The sequence below is a fragment of the Myotis nattereri genome (genome assembly GCF_964212035.1).
Source record: "Myotis nattereri genome assembly, chromosome: 15".
Taxonomy (NCBI): Eukaryota; Metazoa; Chordata; class Mammalia; order Chiroptera; family Vespertilionidae; genus Myotis; species Myotis nattereri.
The window spans coordinates 40425362-40443069 of NC_138090.1; the positions used below are offsets into that span (position 1 = coordinate 40425362).

Below are 17708 nucleotides of genomic sequence, written 5' to 3' on the forward strand. Positions count from 1 at the left end.
CAACCAGGATGTACAGGCACCAGAGAAACCTGGCTAAGCGCCTTCCGGGGGGTTCTCGGGCCAATGAAACGGTAAAGCTCATGGTTTGAAACCCACCTCAAGTGATGACTTCCTGGAGCCTGCTCTCAGCTGTGAAACGGGGATAATGAAAATGCCCATCTTATTATGAGTAAATGAGTTAACACATGTCAAGTGCCTGGAGCTGTGCAGTACACAGTCCAGAGCCAATAAATGTTAAAGGTTATTCTCTCACCCTTGCCTTAGCCCAGAGACAAAGAAACATACAGACTTATTTCCAAGGACTGGTTTTTAATTTCAAAAAACTGGTTGGGGTCTCTTTCCACATCAGGGAGAACCATATTCCAGGCTACGACCTCAGGGGAGTCAGTCCAGCACGAGGCCTGGTCCAATCACAATCCAGCCACCAAGCCCTGTCATTCCATCATGAGGGCTGATCCCAGACTCCTCCCATCAGTCTAAGAGAAGGGACCAAGGTGAAGCTGCCCATGACTGATTCTGTCTCTCTGAAGCCCCCATCTCTGTCCTAGGGGAGCCAGCCGTGTCTTTCCAAGGAGAGTTGGCTCAGCCATCAACTCTCAGTTTAGTCACCAGACACCCTCCCAGCCCTGCGGTCAGCGTCCTGGCCCCGGTGGCCGCTCCAGTGCCTGTGTGCCCACCAGCACGTCCATGAGGTAGTCCAGCTCAGTGTCCTTCAGCTCAGTCTCCTTTAGCTCCGGAGTGTCCTCCTTGCCTGACCCATCTTCAGGGCCAGGTTTGAGGCCCTCAGAGGCTGGCGCCCAAAGTTCACTGTCGTACATGGAGGTGTCGATGTCCTCAAACAGGCCCTCGAGCCCATCGTCTAGCAGACAGCCAGTGGCTGGGTCCAGCAAGTCCAAGGAACCCAGGCTGGGTGGGGCTCCCCCAATGGGGCGGCCCTGTGGCCCCTCTTCTGCCAGGGGCTGGGGTGCCTGGCTCAAGCCCTCAATATGGCTGAGGTCCTCCAGGAGGCTGGCCATGGATGCTGAGAGGGCGGCGTCGGAGCTGGCCAGCAGGCTGTCAGCCATGCCAGGGGCTGCAGGCAGGCTGGGCACAGGCGGCAGGGCAGCCGTGGGCACCATGGACGCCTGGATGCGCCGCAGAGTGTTCACGACCAGCACAAGGTGCCGCAGGTCTGGCTCACTCTGCCGCAGGCTGTGGTGGAGCTTGAGCACTGAAAGGTCAAAGAGAGAACTGGAGGCCACGGCCGGGGGTGCCTGTGCCACTGCGGGGTGGTCAGAATCCAGCCACCAGGTATCCACTGCCAGGGCCTCCTTCTCCTCCTCCTTCTCCTCCTCCTCCTCCTCCTCCTCCCTCTTGCGCTTCAAGCCCTTGCTCAGCATCCTCTGTGGGGAGGGAAGAGTCACTGAGTTACGGAAAGCCAATGTTAAGTTCAAATCCTGGCTCTGACGAATGCTGTGAGACCTTGGGCAAGTCACTTAACCTCTCTGGGCCTACGTTTTCTTAGGAAATCTTTACGATATGAATGATATTAATATCTACATCCTAGAATTGTTTTGAGGAATATATGAGATAATATACAAAAACACTATGGCCTGGCTGGTGTGTCTCAGTTGGCTGGAGAGATGTCTCGTACACCAAAAGGTTTCGGGCTTGATCCCAGGTTGGGGCATGTACTGGAGACAATTGATATCTCTCTCTCTCTCTCTTCCCCCTCTCCCCCTTCCTCTCTCTCTGGAATCAATGGAAACAAACCCTTGGGTGAGGATTAAAACAACAACAGCACTACAACAGTGCCTGGTATATAGCAGTTTCTCATATGAATAAGTACTATTATTAATAACTATTATAATTTATTTCTCCAATGAACCATGTGAAGTGTTCAATAGCCAACCTTATTTATTTTTTACTTACAAAAGGGGCTGTTTCATAGTTTAATCTAATATTTATTGAGTACCATGCATTAGACAATAAACTAACAAACACAGGAAATGTATAGCTGGTGCTAGGAAGTTCTGGGGAGTGATCAAGGAAGGCTCCTCTGCGGTGAGCCCTCAAGCATGATGAGTCCCGAGAAATAACCAGGGGGAAACAATCTGGGAAGAGAGAACCACAGCAAAGGCAAAGAAAGACCCTGCCTGAGGCAGGATGAGCTTCAACTGAAAAAAAAGGACCAGCGTGGTCAGTACACAGAAATGACGAGAGTAGGAGGGGGGGGGGGGGGGGTAGGTGGGTGGCCGAGACAAGAAGTTGGGATTTTATTGTGAGTGTGGTGGGAAGTCACTGAGGGGTTTGAGCAGGGGGAGAGTGGTGGTGTGCATTGATGGGGTTTCCAGAAGCTCCCCCTTGGCTACTTCAAGGAAGATGGGGGTGTGGAGAGAAGGGGGAAGAGATCCATTCGGAGGCTACTGCGCTCTTCGGGATGAGAGATGACGGTGGTTTGCAGTAGAAGATGGTAATGGATATGGAAAAAAGTTGGTCGATTCAGGATTTATTTGGGAGGCAGAGTGTACGGAGCTTGCCAGGAAATCCTGATGGGCACGGGGATGGATCACTTTGAGCAGTAAGAGGCCCTACACTCCCCCCCGGGTGGGGGGGTCCCTGCCCCCGCCCCCCCCCCCCGGTCTCCTGGCAGGCGGCAGGGTCCAGTCCCCGGGCCCTTGTCCAGCAGGACCTTAACCCCTCACACTACTCAGAGCTCGGTCCTCGCCGCCTTTCCCGCAGACCTGGGAGTCCCAAACCGCAGGAATTTAGCCCCCTACCCCGACTCCGCCCCCCGGTCCCCGCGCCCCCTAGCGGCACCAGGCGGGCCTTCCCCGGGGGTTCCGGCCCCTCAGACCGGGGGACCCTCCGTATCGCCGTGTCCCGGCTGCTGCTCTGCCGGCCGCCGGAGGCCGCGCAGGCCGGGGTCCCGGGCGGGCTGTTGGGCGCTCTCTGCCTCTCTCGCTACCGGAAGGCAGTGGGGGCGGCTCCTCCAGAAGCGGCGGCGGAGGCGGGTGAGTCACGCAGCCGGAGCCAGAGAGCCGGCTCCTCCGCCCCCTTCTGGGGCTGCGGCGTGATTCACCCGCCCGGCCGAGGCGGACGGCGCTTAGAGTCCAGCATGTTTCCGTCCTGGCAGCCCCGGCGCACACCTGCCGGACCCGGGGATCGAACCTGCCACAGGCCCCGCTCCTGGTACCCCTTCTTTCCCTACCCAGACCCCTTCCCTTCATTTACATACCCAGTCACCAGCTGCCAATCAGAAGGAAAAGGGAGCCACCCGCAGCCAATCAGGAAGCGGCGGCGGCACCATCGCTCGCTGGCTCTCCTTCAGCGACCGGCACCTGGGTCGGGAGACGCAGTTCTGACTCCGGCGCAGGACTCCCGGCGCCTGACTTACTAACAGGGACCGCCCCTCCCGTGCGGACCGCCCTCCCCCCGGGATTGGCCCTTCGGCGACGGGCGGAGCCTGTGGGCGGGTTCCAGGGAGGGGAGGTTGGCTTCAGGGCGCATGCCCTGGCGGCTGCAAGAGGGGAGGGTAGAGGGGGAGGCTACTTGCCCTGGCAGTGACAGGGCGGGGTGTTTAGCCTTCCAAGGTGCGGACCCCTCACACCTACCCTGGCACCTCCCAAACCCCGCAATTGAGCTACTCGCGCACCCGGCCCAACAGGGGATCTGCGCTCTAGGCCAGATCGGCCTCGGTTCAAATTCGAACTCACCACATGATGTGTGACCTTAGGAAGTCTTGACCTATCTGAGCGACGTGAAGTCTGTTAAATGGGGATCTTCTTGCTTACCTCTTACAAAATTAAAATAAGATCGTGTCTATAAGAGCACTGTGCCAGACTCAGCAACTGCTGGTAGAGGGAGTCAAAAGGCAGGAGTGGAAGGGGGCGGGGGCTGCCACTGGAGTCACATATTAGGCTCCATTCCCTAAGTGTAACCTTGGGCAAAGGTTTTAATTCCTTAGAGTCTCGATTTCCTCATCTTTGTTAAAATGAGGGAAATAGCGTTGGGGCAGAGGATTGTTGTGGTTTAAGCAGAATAATTTGTGCAAAATGCTGAGTGGTGTGCATGTTTTTTTATTAGTGGTAATAGTTGTTGTGGTCATAGCATGGGCACTTAATTCAAGTGGGGGACACTCAGGGTGGCATGTAGGTGACAGGAGTTTAATACTTGTCAGATAAACTGACAATGGGACTTAACTTCTTCAAGTAGCTCATTTGCTAACTCTTTTGGGGCTGTTGGGAAGAACTGTTAGTTGTGAATAACGCTCCTGGCAAAGTAAGCTTTCAAATATGCTAACTATATACTATGCAGCATTTTCTACAAGATATGGAAGCAATCTAGGTATCCATCAGTAGACAAGTGGAAAAACAGGATGTGGTACATATCCAACCTGTAGAGAAATTTTATGAGTTTATTTGAACCAAACTGAGGACATATGCCAGGAAGCAAGATCTCAAATCCTCCAGGGAATGACAGTTTGCGTTTCCTTTTATACTCGTACATTTGGATTTAAGGAGCGAGCATAAGGAAGATTACATGAAGGTGGGGAAAAAAGCAAGGCGGAGATTGGATTACAGGTTAGTTAGTTAACAATGTGCTCTCGTGAGGGTAGTTACACTTCAGAGGTGTCTGAAAAAGAGGCATTTCAAAGGTGTGTTAACCTAAACACACAAGAACAACGGACAGGGCTGCTTAAGGCAAAGATAAACCTTTTATAGACCTGTGGTGTGACTACCCCCCATGACCTGTTCACTTTTTGTCACTGAACTTTGCCAGATTTATTATATAGCTCCCTTTTCATTCCCAGTTCCCCCTTTTGGTCATAAATCAATCCGAAGGACGCATTGATGAGCAACCATTTTGTTGGGTAGCGCAGTCTAACAGCTCTAGGAAGGCTCATTCCAGGAAGTTTCAATATCCAAGTTGAATTGTTGAAATGGTGAACCTTTGGCAGTAGAGCAATGCCCCAACTATGAGGTGTGAATTGAGGCTGAATTTTCCCAAAAGGGAAGGGCAGGTAAACAGAAGGCACTCAGGTCTTATGGGCCTTTATTACAAAAATAATTTTGGCCCTGGCCAGTATGACTCAGTTGGTTGGGCACCGTCCAGTGCAACAAAAGGTTGCCAGTTTGATTCCCTCAAGACAGCTGATTGATGTTTCTCTTTCTAAAATCAATTTTTATTTTTTATTCTTTTTTAAGGAATATTTTTCTTTTCTTTTCTTTTTTTTTTTTTAAATATATTTTATTGATTTTTTACAGAGAGGAAGGGAGAGAGATAGAGAGCTAGAAACATCGATGAGAGAGAAACATTGATCGGCTGCCTCCTGCACATCTCCTACTGGGGATGTGCCCGCAACCCAGGTACATGCCCTTGACCGGAATCGAACCCGGGACCTTTCAGTCCGCAGGCCGACGCCCTATACACTGAGCCAAACCGGTTTCGGCTATTTTTCTTTTTTAATATAGTTTGATTTCAGAGAGGAGAGAGAGGGAGAGAGATAAAAACATCAATGATGAGAGAGAACCATTGATCGGCTGCCTCCTGCACACCCCACACTGGGGATTTATCGAGCTGCAACCAGGGTATGTGCCCTGACCGGGAATCGAACCATGATCTCCTGGTTCTTAGGTCGACATTCAACCACTGAGCCACGCCGGCTGAGCATCAATTTTTAAATCCTAAAAAAAAACACACCTCTCAATCATTTCTTTTTTTTTAAGCATAAAAATAAAATAATTTTTTTCAGTTATTACCCACCAATAAAAGAAAGTTGCTGGAAGCCGGTCCATCCTTGCTGCTTGACACAGTCACTGCAGGGAAGAAACATCTGCACAGCATATGTTTCAAGGGACCCGGTGTATATGGCATACTGTTCTCAATATGTTTGCTCTCCTTCTTAGAGATATGTGTTTTAACCAAGGTCACCTCTCCAGGAAAGGTTGTTTCCCCAGGTAGGGATTTTCCCCTGAAGTTAGGGAGGGAATAAAACCCCTTAGCTAAGTGCCAGGGGGGGTAGTTAATCACTTCATGCTTAAGCTACATAATCTTTACCCCCTGGAATGGAGATAAGAAACGCCCTAACCTTTGGAATAGAAATTGACAGGATTAAAATCAACTGGTATAAATACAGATGTAACAAGACAATAAAGACAGAACCTGCCTGGAGATCCTGGACAGAACCTGGCTAGAGAACCTCGCTATGATGATCACCTGAACTCTGCCTCCGTGTCCTTCATTCTTCGCCGACTCCGTCCACACCTTTGGGAACCCCTGGACCTGCTGGGGCTGGACCCCAACAAAAAGTTAGGTTTACAGTTTTAGCTCTTGACACTAAGTCAAATTTACATCCATCAGATACAACTTTTTAAAGTTCAAGCTATTATGAAGGCTTGCAACATATCAGATATTGCTGTGTATTCTCTAATGACAGAATACCAGCCATGGCTGACAGCAAGTAGAATTTGTGAGGTGTTTTTAGTAGCAGGTGTTTTCTATATGTTGCTAGAAATCAAGAGGTTTATAAACATGTTACATTTCCAGAAATGAGTTAAAATACTTGAAAGTCTAAACACACTGACATAGGAGTACATATGTTACAATTTCAAGAGGAATCAATAGTTCACATGGACTGGTAAATAAAACTTCAGTTATTTCTGTAGCATGTCTGACCGCCTTTTGAAATAAAAAATGCCATTTAAAAAATACTTGCCTCTGGGTAACAGGCATGTTTGTGAATATAGAATTATATTAGACATTAGTACCAGCACAAAACATGCTCAGCATCCTGAGACCCAAAATACCAGCACAAGTTATTGGATCATTTCTATCTAGTGAACTATCATGATCTGAGTTTTGCTGTCTGTCTCAATATACACAATGGAATATTACTCAACCATAAAAAATAATGAAATCTTGAGATTTGCAATAGCATGGATAGACCTAGAGGGTATTATACTAAGTAAAATAAGTCAGAGAAAAATAAGTACCATATGATTTCACTTATATATTGAATCTCAAAACAAAACAAATAAAACAAAACAGAAACCCATGGATACAGAGAACAAATTGATGGTTACCAGATGGGAGGGAGGGTGGGATGGGCAAAAAAGGTAAAGGGGACTAAGAAATACAAACTGCCAGTTATAAAATTAGTCACAGGAGGTAAAGTATAGCATAAGGAACACAGTCAATAATCCTGTAATCACTATGTATGGGGTGAGATAAGTACTAGACCTATTGTGGTGATCATTTTGTAAGATATATAAATATCTAATCACTATGTTGTACATTTTAAATAATATAATATTGTATGTCAATGGTAATTGAAAATAAATTTTTTAAAATGCTAACTATAGCCCAGCCGGGTGTAGCTCAGTGGTTGAGCGTCGACCCAGGAACCAAGAGGTCACCGGTTCGATTCCTGGTCAGGGCATATGCCCAGGTTGTGGGCTTGATCCCCAGTGGGGGGCATGCAGGAGGCAGCCAATCAATGATTCTCTCTCATCATTGATGTTTCTATCTCTCTTTCCCTCTCCCTTCCTCTCTGACATAAATAAAAATATATTAAAATAAAAAATAAAAAAATAAAAATGCTAACTATACTAGTTGATTCAAACCACGATTATCAATGGATGCTCAGAGCTTCGGGTGAAAGGTTAGTGGGGAGCGGGATCTAGGCAGGCGGCTCCGAAGCATCACTGCCCAGGTTCCTTGCTCACTGCAAAGAAGGAAATGCCTTTTTATGATGTGGAGATGTGGTGCTCACCACTTTAATCAGGTAACGAGACTCTGCATGCATCACAGTGGGACACCCCGACACTGGTGCCACCTGATGTGATGCATAGGAAGTACACAGCGTTCTCTGTGGAGTCTCCTGTTAGAGTGCATAAACTGAATCTCACCCAGCCTCCAGACCCAAACTTCAGCTTATAGGAAACAGGAACATAGTCAGACAAATAAGAATGCAGGATTCAATTGGGCCAGCCCACCAAAAATTCAATTTTAAGAAAATACAAAAAGGGATTAATGAGATTGGGGAGGATGTTCCAGAATAAAAGGCACTATATAATTTGTTCCATACAACCAAATGAGCATGTGAACCTTCACTGAATCCTGACTTGAGGCAGAAGGGAGGGGGAAACAACTATAAAAGATATTTTGGGGGAAATTGGAATATTGACTTATAGTACATCATATTACAAAATTTCCTTAGATGTGGAATAGTATTATGGTAGGTAGGTGAGTGTCCTTAATCTCATTTTAATTTTTTTTTATTGATTGATTTAAGAGAGAGGAAGGGAGAGAAATGCCAATTTGTTGTTCCATCTATCCATGCATTCATTGGTTGATTCTTTTTTTTTAAATACATTTTTATTGATTTGAGAGAGGAAGAGAGAGGAGGAGAGAGATAGAAACATCAATGATGAGAGAGAATCATTGATCGGCTGCACACCCCCAACTGGGGGTCAAGTCTGTAACCTGGGCATGTGCCCTTGACCAGAATTGAACCCGGGACCCTTCCATCAGCAGGCTGACACTCTATTTACTGAGCCAAACCAACTAGGACTCATTTTTTTTTTTTAATATATTTTATTGATTTTATACAGAGAGGAAGGGAGAGAGATAGAGAGTTAGAAACATCGATGGGAGAGAAACATCGATCAGCCGCCTCCTGCACATCTCCCACTGGGGATGTGCCGGCAACCCAGGTATATGCCCTTGACCGGAATCGAACCTGGGACCTTTCAGTCTGCAGGCCGACGCTCTATCCACTGAGCCAAACCGGTTTCGGCTAGGACTCTTTTTTTTAACTTTTTTTTTTTTAAATATATTTTTATTGATTTTTTACAGAGAGGAAGGGAGAGAGATAGTCAGAAACATCGATGAGAGAAAAACATCAATCAGCTGCCTCCTGCACACCTCCCACTGGGGATGTGCCCGCAACCAAGGTACATGCCCTTGGCCGGAATCGAACCCGCGGGACCTTTCAGTCCGCAGGCTGACACTCTATCCACTGAGCCAAACTGGTCTTGGCTCTTTTTTTAACTTTAAAAAAAAAATTATTGATTTTGAGAGAGAGCGAGAGAGAGAGAGAGAGACTGATTTGTTGTTCTGCCCATCCATGCATTCATTGCTTGATTCTTTTTTTTAATAAAAAGATCTCTGTTGTTGAGGGTATTACAGATGTCTTTCTTTTTCCCCCCATTACCCTATTCCAAGCTTTCACCACCTTCTTGTGTATCCATAGGTAATGCATATACAGTTAACCTCTAACTGGCCTCCTTCCCACTTCCCTCTGAGATTCGTCAGTTTGTTCCATGTTTCCATGCCTCTGGTTCTATTTTATTCATCAGTTTATTTTGCTCATTAGATTTCTTGTTTATTTATCTTGATTTTTAGATTAAATTGTTGACAGATATGTATTTATTGCCATCTTATTGTTCATTTTCTTCTTCTGCTTCTGCTTCTGCTTCTTCTTACTAACTGCTTTTCTCTGGCTGCTTTTAAGATTCTCTCGTTGTCTTTAACCTTTGGCATTTTAATTATGATGTGTCTTGGTGTGGGCCTCTTTGGGTTTCTCTTGTTTAGGACTCTGCGCCTCCTACACTTACAAGTCTATTATGTCTTTTGCCAGGTGTTTTCTATATGTTGCTAGGTAGGGAAAATTTTCTGTCATTATTTCTTCAAATAGGTTTTCCAAACCTTGCTGTCTCTCTTCTCCTTCTGGTACCCCCATAATGCGAATGTTGGTACACTTGAAGTTGTCCCAGAGGCTCCTTACACTATCAGTACTTGATTCTTATATGTGCCCTGACCTGGGATCGAACCCACAACCTTGATGTAAGGGGATAAGCTCCAATCAACTGAACTATGGGGCCAGGGCAAATGTGTCCTTAATCTTAAAAGATGCCTGCTGAGCTATTAGGGGTTAGAGTGTCATGCAATTTACTCTCCAGTGGTTCAGCAAAAGAAATGTATATATGCAGATAAGGAAAACTTAAAGTTTAACAATGAAATCTAGATGGAAGGGTATTCAAGTGCTCTGAATACATACTTTCTAAAAAAAATATTTTCTATGTGCTTGAAGATTTTCATAATAAAAGGAGGGTACAGCCCTAGCCAGTTTGGCTCAGTGGGTAGAGCGTCGGCCTGCGGACCGAAGGGTCCTGGGTTTGATTGTGGTCAAGGGCATGTACCACGGTTGCAGGCTCCTCCCCTGCCTGGGCCTTGGTCAAGGATAAGTGCAGGAGGCAACCAATCGATGTGTCTCTCTCACATTGATGTTTCTCTCTATCTCTTCCTCTCTGTTCCACTCTCTCTAAGAATGAATGGAAAAATATCCGCGGGTGAGGATTAAAAAAAAAAAAGAGGGTACAGTGCTACTTAGAACCAGGCCCCCTCACAAGGCAAATTTTTATAATTTTGCCCATAACCTATGTTTTTTTTGGGGGGCGGGGGAGGAAGCTCAGAGGCTTGCTCCAGGTCGTATACTGAGGAAGAGCTCACAGCAGCCATTTGATTAACATGTGTTTTCTGAATACCTACTGTGTGGTGAGCACTGTTGGTGATGATGGGGATACAGCACTGGGTAAGGCTCTCAAGGTCTCACTTCCTATGGATTAGGAGAGAGGGTGGAGAGAGAAATATGAAAAGAGGTGACATGGAGGAGAGGTAGTAAGGCTCTGCGGGAAGAGTCTGCGCAAAAGCCTGGAAGTGGGAGTGTGCTTGCTGTTGGCCAGGCAGTGGACCAGGGTAGCCGGGCTGTACGCTGCCTGGAGGAGCAGGTAAGTGTTCAGGCCCTTCAGAGCACTCTCTGGACCTTTGGTTTTCACTCTGAGCAGGATGAGAAGACCCTGGAAAACAAATAAATGATTAAGATGATCTCTGCGTCCATTCAGTGAGCTCAGGCAGACAAACAGGATGGCATTCATGGAGAGGCTGGGGAGACGAGTCTGTAGCCAGGTGGCCCGGGAGAGGGAGAGCCTCCCTGAGGCGGTGACCTTGGAGCTGAGACAGAAAGTGGAGAAGGAGCTGGAATTCAAAGGGCTGGGGGAAGGGAGAAGGAGAGCGGTGGGGCCTTGAGAAATGAAACCAGAAGCGAAGTCACCGGGCCCTGCAGGCCTGGGAGGAGCCTCCGCCAGCTGGGGAGGGAGGGGAATAGGAGGAGCGCCCGCCCCCCTCCCCCGCCCCCCTCCCCCTCCCCGCTCCGCCGGCCTCTGGGGAGGAGGAGGCGCCGGGCCGGCTCCTGGCTGCCGCTGCCCGGGGTACCCCGCCGTGGCCAGCCCAGGGAGGGGGGTGAACAGCGGGTAGGACCTGGCCTCCCTGGCCACGCCCGGGGGCGGCCGCGGCCCATCCCCCGCCGAGAGATGGCGGGGCGGGGGAGGGTTAAAGAACGTGGACTCTGCCCTCAGGGACCCGGTGCTCTCTCCGCTGGGCCAGCCTTCCCCTTCTCTCTCCAGTTCTTTGAACAGGGCAGGAGCTGGTCCTCCCCGAGCCTCAGTTTATTTATCTGTAAAGTGGGGTGCTATTGATCTTACTGTGGTTATGGTTGTGACATTTAAAGAGACTGTTTAAAAGTGAGTCAGATCTGGTTGTCCCTCTGTTCAACACTGTCCCATCCATGGCTTCCATCTCAGGATAAAGCTCACGTCCATCCTGTGAGCCTCCCACAGACCCTACCCACGATTAGTCCCCCTCAACTCCTAGTACTCTCCCCCTTGCTCGCTCTGCTCCAGCCACACTGACCTCCTCAGGGTCCCAAAACCCTCCATCACGCTCTGACCTGGGGGCCTCTGCACTGGCTGGTTCCCCTGCCAGGATTAGGCACCCCCCCCCCCCCATTCACTTGGCTCACTTCTCACCTCCTTCAGGTCTTTACTCAAATCACACCTTTTCACTGATGCCTTCTCTAGTCATCCATCCCCATAGTGACGCCGCCATCACATTCATGCGGCTTCCCTAACATTTATCACCACCTGACAGACCGTGCGGTTACGTACTGTGCGTTCGTTTCAGCCTCCCCCCACTACAATGCCTTATGAAAGCGGGAACTGCCCCTTTCACTCGCGTGCCAGGAACAGGGCCAGGCCCACAGTGGCCACTCAGTAAATCTGAGCCATTTTGAAGCTGGATCCGTAGTGTGCATAGACCCCCTTTTACACACTTTGCAGGATGGCTCAATGGGGCAAGTATTACTTCAGGTCCCGAGGTTTGGACACGCGGGATTGTGTGCAGGATGGCAGAGAAGGAGGCGGCTGGAGCGTAGGAGGGAGGAGCGTTGAGGAGATGGGTTCTGAGAAGTGGGAGGGAGCGTTGGCCCTAGCAGAGTCAGGAGTTTATTTTTTCCAACAATAGCAAAAATAATTTTTTAGAGTGCCCACCTATGCCAAGCATAGTTCTATGCACCAGGGAGACAGCTGGACTAAGACCTACAAAACCCCTTTCTCTGAGTTTCCAGTGGGCCAGGAGGCTAACCACAAACAGGTAATGAGTAACTGGAGATTGGGAGGGTGCTACTAAGAAAGGCAAACAGAATATGATGGGTGTTGGTGCCTCTGGACATGAACTCAGGGAAGGCCTCTCTGAGAAGCATCCTCTGGGGAGTTAACAGCAATGCAGAGGCCCCAGGGTCAAAATGAGTTTGGGATGAAAAGAGACCAAAATGGCTGGAGGTGAGGGAGGGAGGAAAGGGACAGTGGGCAAGTCAGGTCTCACAGGCGTTCGTGAAGTTGGGGTTTTGTTCTGTGTGAGAGGTCACTGAAAGGTTAAGGTAAGACCCGGCACCCACCTGTTAGTTACCCCCTGCTTTCAGGTTAGGTGCAATGCCCCTCTCAGGGTGAGAACCTGGCTTTTAAGTCAGAAAGCACAGGCAAAATTCCCCTTTTCCTTGCCTGTGGACGACACCAGTGTGGTTCCTCCTTGCAACCCTTCCAGAAAAGTCCCTAACGCGGTGTAAACTCACTTGCTGCACGGCAAGACTTCGTGCAGGCATAGCCAGTGCAGTAGCAATGTTATCACATGTATCTTCCCTGGCCTTTTCTCCCCTCACGCTCACCAGCCCGGGCTTGTACCTCCCAAGTAAGTCCTTAGAACCATAACGTTAGCCCGGGCTAAATAGTATTTTTTCTCCTCTGGGCCTCAGCAGCACATCTCAGACAATGAAAGGGTTGACATTTAAGTGCCAGAAAGCCTTATCTTTTATATATATTATATATGTATGTATATCATTTTTATTATTGATTTCATAGAGGAAGGGAGAGGGAGAGAAACATCACTGAGAGAACCATTGATCAGCTGCCTCCTGCATGCCCCACACTGGGGATCAAGCCTGCAACCAGGTATATGCCCTGACCAGGAATTGAACCAGGATCTGCTGGTTCTTAGGTTGATGCTCAACCACTGAGCCACACCGGCCAGGCTTTTTTTTTTTTTTTTTTTTTAATCCTCACTCAAGGAGTGAGGATATTTTTTCCATTGATTTTAGAGTGGAAGGGAGGGGAAAGGGGGAGTGGGGAAAACATGTGTGTGACATGGGGGGCAGGATTCGGACCTGCAAACCAGGTACATGCCCTTGACTGGGATCAAACCCACAACCCTCCAGTGTGCAGGCTGACGCTCTAACCACAGAACAAGCTGGCCAGGATAAGCCTTATCTTTTGACATATAATTCATGTGACTCAGTTTCTCCCTCTGTGTCTACCCATGTGGCTGGGGAGTCTAAATCTACCAAGGAGCTAGTGAAGAACCAGGCTCTGGAGGTGTTTGGAGTTTGAGTCCTAGCTCCCTGCTCTTACTAGCTGTGTGACCCTGAACAAGTGACTTGACCTCTGAACCTCAGGTTCCTCCTATAGTCAACGTGATTATAGTATCTACTTCTATATAACTGTGAAGATTTAATGACTCAATTCAAATAAAGTGGGTAGAACAGTGCTCTAACAAGCACTCAATAAATGTTACATTTAATGGTATACCTGCCCCAGCTTTGACAGGGAAGGGGTACAGGTGTCTAGGAACTTACCAGGTACCTCCCATTGACCCACTGTTTACAAACTTTAGGCAATTCCATCCCTTCCAAAATACTTTTATTAAAAAAAAAATAATAATTACAATTAAAACCTCCCCCCTACCCCACCCCCAAACCACCACAAAACCCGCCTTTCTTTTAAATAACGCGGCACGGAGCAGTTTGGTTTCCACCTATTGCACGTGGTCCGGCCTGGTTAACATCAGGAGGCTGCTGGGACTGGGTCCTGCCAAGGAGGTGGGGTTCAGCCTTGGGGGAGGAGGCCGGCCCCTCCTACTCCTTCCAGGTACAAGAGGCAGCGTCTCAGTCATTCTTTGACAGGCCCAGCTTATCTTCCCTGAGGCCCAGTGGTCACAAAAGGAGTAAGAACTGGAGGAGAAGGCAGAAGAAATGTGGCAGCGGGAAATCAGACTCCTAGAAACAGAGTCTCATTAAGGCATTTGGAACAGATAAATTAATTCAGGAAGACCCACCTTCACAGAAGGCTTCGGTAACCAGACACACACGCACGCACGCGCGCAATACAGTTTATGGAACCCTGATATGGGAGGAAAGGAGGCCAGCCACAGCTTAAAGCCTCCACCAACACACACACACACACACACACACACACACACACACACACTCAGGGATCCAGCCCACTGAGGCTGAGATGTGGAGGGAGCACCCTTCAATCATCCAAGTTTTAGGATCCCAGAATGATTTCCATGATGTGATCTAGTTCATTCCACTCCCAGGACCCTGGGGTACAGAAGAAATTGTGAGGAGGCTCCGGTGGGGCCAGTGCAGGCTCCTTCTCCACAGTGGATGTGTCAATGTCCAGAAAAAAGTCATCCAGACCCGAGTCCCCCAGGTACCGAGAGCTCAGAGCTTCTAAGAAGACTGGATCAGGCTGGGGCAGCTCTTCATTCTGGGGACCGGGGGGAGCCACTGGATTCTGAGGGGTCTCGGTCTCGTCCATGGAAGTCTCTAGCTCCCTGAGAATAGAGCCAATGGTGGTTGACAAGGAGAAGTCCTCCTCACCCAGGAAAAGGGGCTCAGGGGGCAAGGCAGGTGCTGGAGCCAGACAAAGCGCGGCCTGAAGCTGCTGGAGGGTGTTATGGATGAGGACGTGCCTTCGGAGGCTCGGTGCTCGGGGGCCGAGGCTTCGCTGAACTTTGTCCAGGGAAATTCGGAGCAGGGCTTGCTGGTAGCTTCGAAGGCCTGCTGGACCCCAGTCCCACTTCTCCTCCTCTTCCTCCACGTCGGAGTGTTTCCTCTTCAAGCCTCCTACCATGGTGCCCTGTGGAAAGGGAGGGGCCAGTCAGATACAGTAGGGCTAGTAGTTCAAATCCTGAATCTCCTGCATGGTTGTTGTTGATTTTTAATGATCTGAACTTCAGTTTTTGCATCTACAAAATAAATGGAGATGGTAGGAATCCCATTTCTTACGTGACTAAGAAAAATAAGACCTGGGCATAGCTGGGTTTGAATCCCACTTACTTGCCTGGGTCGCCCAGAATAGTGAGTTTTCCTTCTTGAAACACCGTTTCCTCATTTGCAAGATCAGTATCCCAACTCAGGTTCCTTTGAGCCTTAAAGCTATTCTTTCCACAGTACTCATTAAAAAAAAAATTACTGATTGATTTTAGAGAGGAAGGGGCAGAGGGAGAGAGAAACACTGGTTTGTTGTTCCACTTATTTAAGCGTTCAAACCTTCAGTTCAACCTTGGTGTATGGGGGGTGACACTCTAACCCACTGAGCTACCCGGTCAGGGCTTCTACAACGCTCATTTCTCCAAATGTGACACATACCAGACAGGTGTGGCACACGGAGACCTAGGCTGGAGGCAGGGAACCCTCCCTTTGAATTCTGCGTTTCACACCGCTCACCTGTGCGATTTTGGGACGTGATGTGACATGACCTCTCTGGGCATCAGTTTCCTCACCTATGAAATGGGGATTGTAAAAATTCTCACCACATCGTCAAGGAGACCCCACGTGTGACATGCACGGGGCTCACCACACAGGAAATGCTCACTGAACAAGAGTTGTCATTTATTAATTCAATAATTTTACTTACTGAGTGCTACTATATTCAAGCCACCGGGAGCCCTGTTTGGGCACCCCACTTATTTGTCAAGACTCTTCTTTCAGAGTCTATTTCTGTCCACGATGTTCTCCTAACTGACTGAGCGCTCCCAACGGGAGAGAAGGCGCCTTCCTCCTTCCCTCCGCCCCCGCCTTCGGCTTCCCCCTCCGTGAGGCCCCGTAGCCGTAGAAAAACTTGCTAGAACTCGATTCACGCCAAGCCCCACCCCTCCCGACCTACCCAACCAGACCTCGGTCCTGTGCAGGCCCCGCCCCCTTCCCGGAGCGCCCTTCAGCAGCCAGCCACGCCCCAACGTGGTCCTAGGGCTTCTGGGAAATGTGGGCCAATAGCCGCCAGGTACACTCGTAGACTCGAGCGTGCACTGCCATCCCCAGGGAGCTCCGCACGCCACAGGAAGAACCTCCCCCACCCTCCCCAGGGCATGCGCACTGACGCCCGGAGCGGGTGGGGGAAGGGAACCCGGACGTTCAGCTGCCCGGCGCCTGCAGGGCCCCGCCCTTCGCTGCCTCCAGGGCTGCGGGTCAGAGCTCCGCGCCCGGAACACCCCTCCCCCACCCAGGCTGCAGCTCTAACATCGCTTTCTTCCGATCTTTCGGGCCCCAGAAGGCCCTGGAGTCTTCCCCCAAACTGCTCTTGCGTCCAGGGACCCAGGCGCCAACACATCGTTCAAAGACTACAAATGCTCTCCCATCCACTCCGTTTGGGACACTAGGTCTCTCAATTTTGAGACCTTTCGCCTATTCTCCTGTCTTTCAAGCAAACTCTCCACTTCACCTCCAGACCCCCCTCACCCCCCCGGCTCCAAGATCTGAACACAGGACTCTCCCCAGAACCCTCTCTCCGCCACTGCGTCTGGGCAACCAAGACGGCTTGCCCCTGGTTCTCTCGCTTCTCCAAGTGCCGGGGATCCCAGCCCCAACCCCTCCCATCTTCTCCAGAACACCAGACCCTCGAATTCAACCCGTCAGGGAGCCCGGAACTGTCCCAATCTCCAGATTCCCTGCCCCAAAAGTTCCTTCCCTGGTTCTCTCGCTTCTCCAAATACTGCAGGTCCCAGCTTCAAACTCCCTCCACTTGAAGATCCTGCCCCACCAACTTCGCCTCCAGTCCAAGATTTCAAATTCAGTCTCCGATCAGTCACTCTGAACCTGCGCTCCCCACTCCCACCCAGAGTCCGCCTCCACGACTCTCCGTGTGCGCCTCCCCCTCCCCCAACCCAAGGCAGGTCTCCGGCCAGGCAGCCGCCCCTCACCTCGGCTGCCAGGCTCACTCCTGGCACACCCGCAGCTTTGCGACCCTCCAGCGGTGGGCAGGGGCCTCGCTCGCCGCCCGGGGGCCTCTAGCTCTGGCCTCGGGCTCACCCAGCTCCGCCCCGAGCCGGGCCGCGAGCCGCGATTGGCTGGAATACTGCCCGCCGCGGGCGCGGACTGGCTGGGCGGAGCCAACCCTGTCACCCGGAGACGGACGCCCCGCCCTCCCTGCCCTGGCGCCCGAGACCTTTTAAAGAATTCCGACTGCCCAGGGGGCGGGGCCGCGCTGCGGGGGGGCGGGGGGCGGGGACATCGAAGCAGCTTCCTTCCCATCAGCGGCGGTCCTCGCTCGCAC

The 17708-nt window shown here is 50.1% G+C and overlaps 2 protein-coding genes across 3 annotated transcripts; both read right to left on the reverse strand.

Annotated features, from left to right (window-relative positions):
• Positions 1 to 289: 289 nt before the first annotated feature.
• SERTAD1 (SERTA domain containing 1) lies at positions 290 to 3396 on the reverse strand. Its single transcript, XM_081108040.1, has 2 exons — positions 3218 to 3396; positions 290 to 1382 (listed from the first exon to the last, which is right to left on the reverse strand). Exon 2 carries the CDS (start codon positions 1377 to 1379, stop codon positions 633 to 635), a length of 747 nt encoding a protein of 248 aa, XP_080964166.1. The 5' UTR covers positions 1380 to 1382; positions 3218 to 3396; the 3' UTR covers positions 290 to 632.
• Positions 3397 to 13458: 10062 nt separating this feature from the next.
• Positions 13459 to 17424, reverse strand: SERTAD3 (SERTA domain containing 3). 2 transcript variants are annotated; one of them, XM_081108294.1, is made up of 3 exons: positions 17356 to 17404; positions 15884 to 15939; positions 14054 to 15293 (listed from the first exon to the last, which is right to left on the reverse strand). In XM_081108294.1, exon 3 carries the CDS (start codon positions 15285 to 15287, stop codon positions 14697 to 14699), a length of 591 nt encoding a protein of 196 aa, XP_080964420.1. In that variant the 5' UTR covers positions 15288 to 15293; positions 15884 to 15939; positions 17356 to 17404; the 3' UTR covers positions 14054 to 14696. The 2 variants fall into 2 exon arrangements, with proteins under 2 accessions (XP_080964421.1, XP_080964420.1); XM_081108295.1 differs by lacking the exon at positions 15884 to 15939 and having other exon boundaries at positions 13459 to 15293; positions 17356 to 17424.
• Between the last annotated feature and the right edge of the window lie 284 nt (positions 17425 to 17708).

Coding starts and splice junctions, on each gene's coding strand:
- SERTAD3 (XM_081108295.1), bottom strand. CDS start 15,287: ATGGTAGGAGGCTTGAAGAGGAAACACTCCGACGTGGAGGAAGAGGAG.
- SERTAD1 (XM_081108040.1), bottom strand. CDS start 1,379: ATGCTGAGCAAGGGCTTGAAGCGCAAGAGGGAGGAGGAGGAGGAGGAG.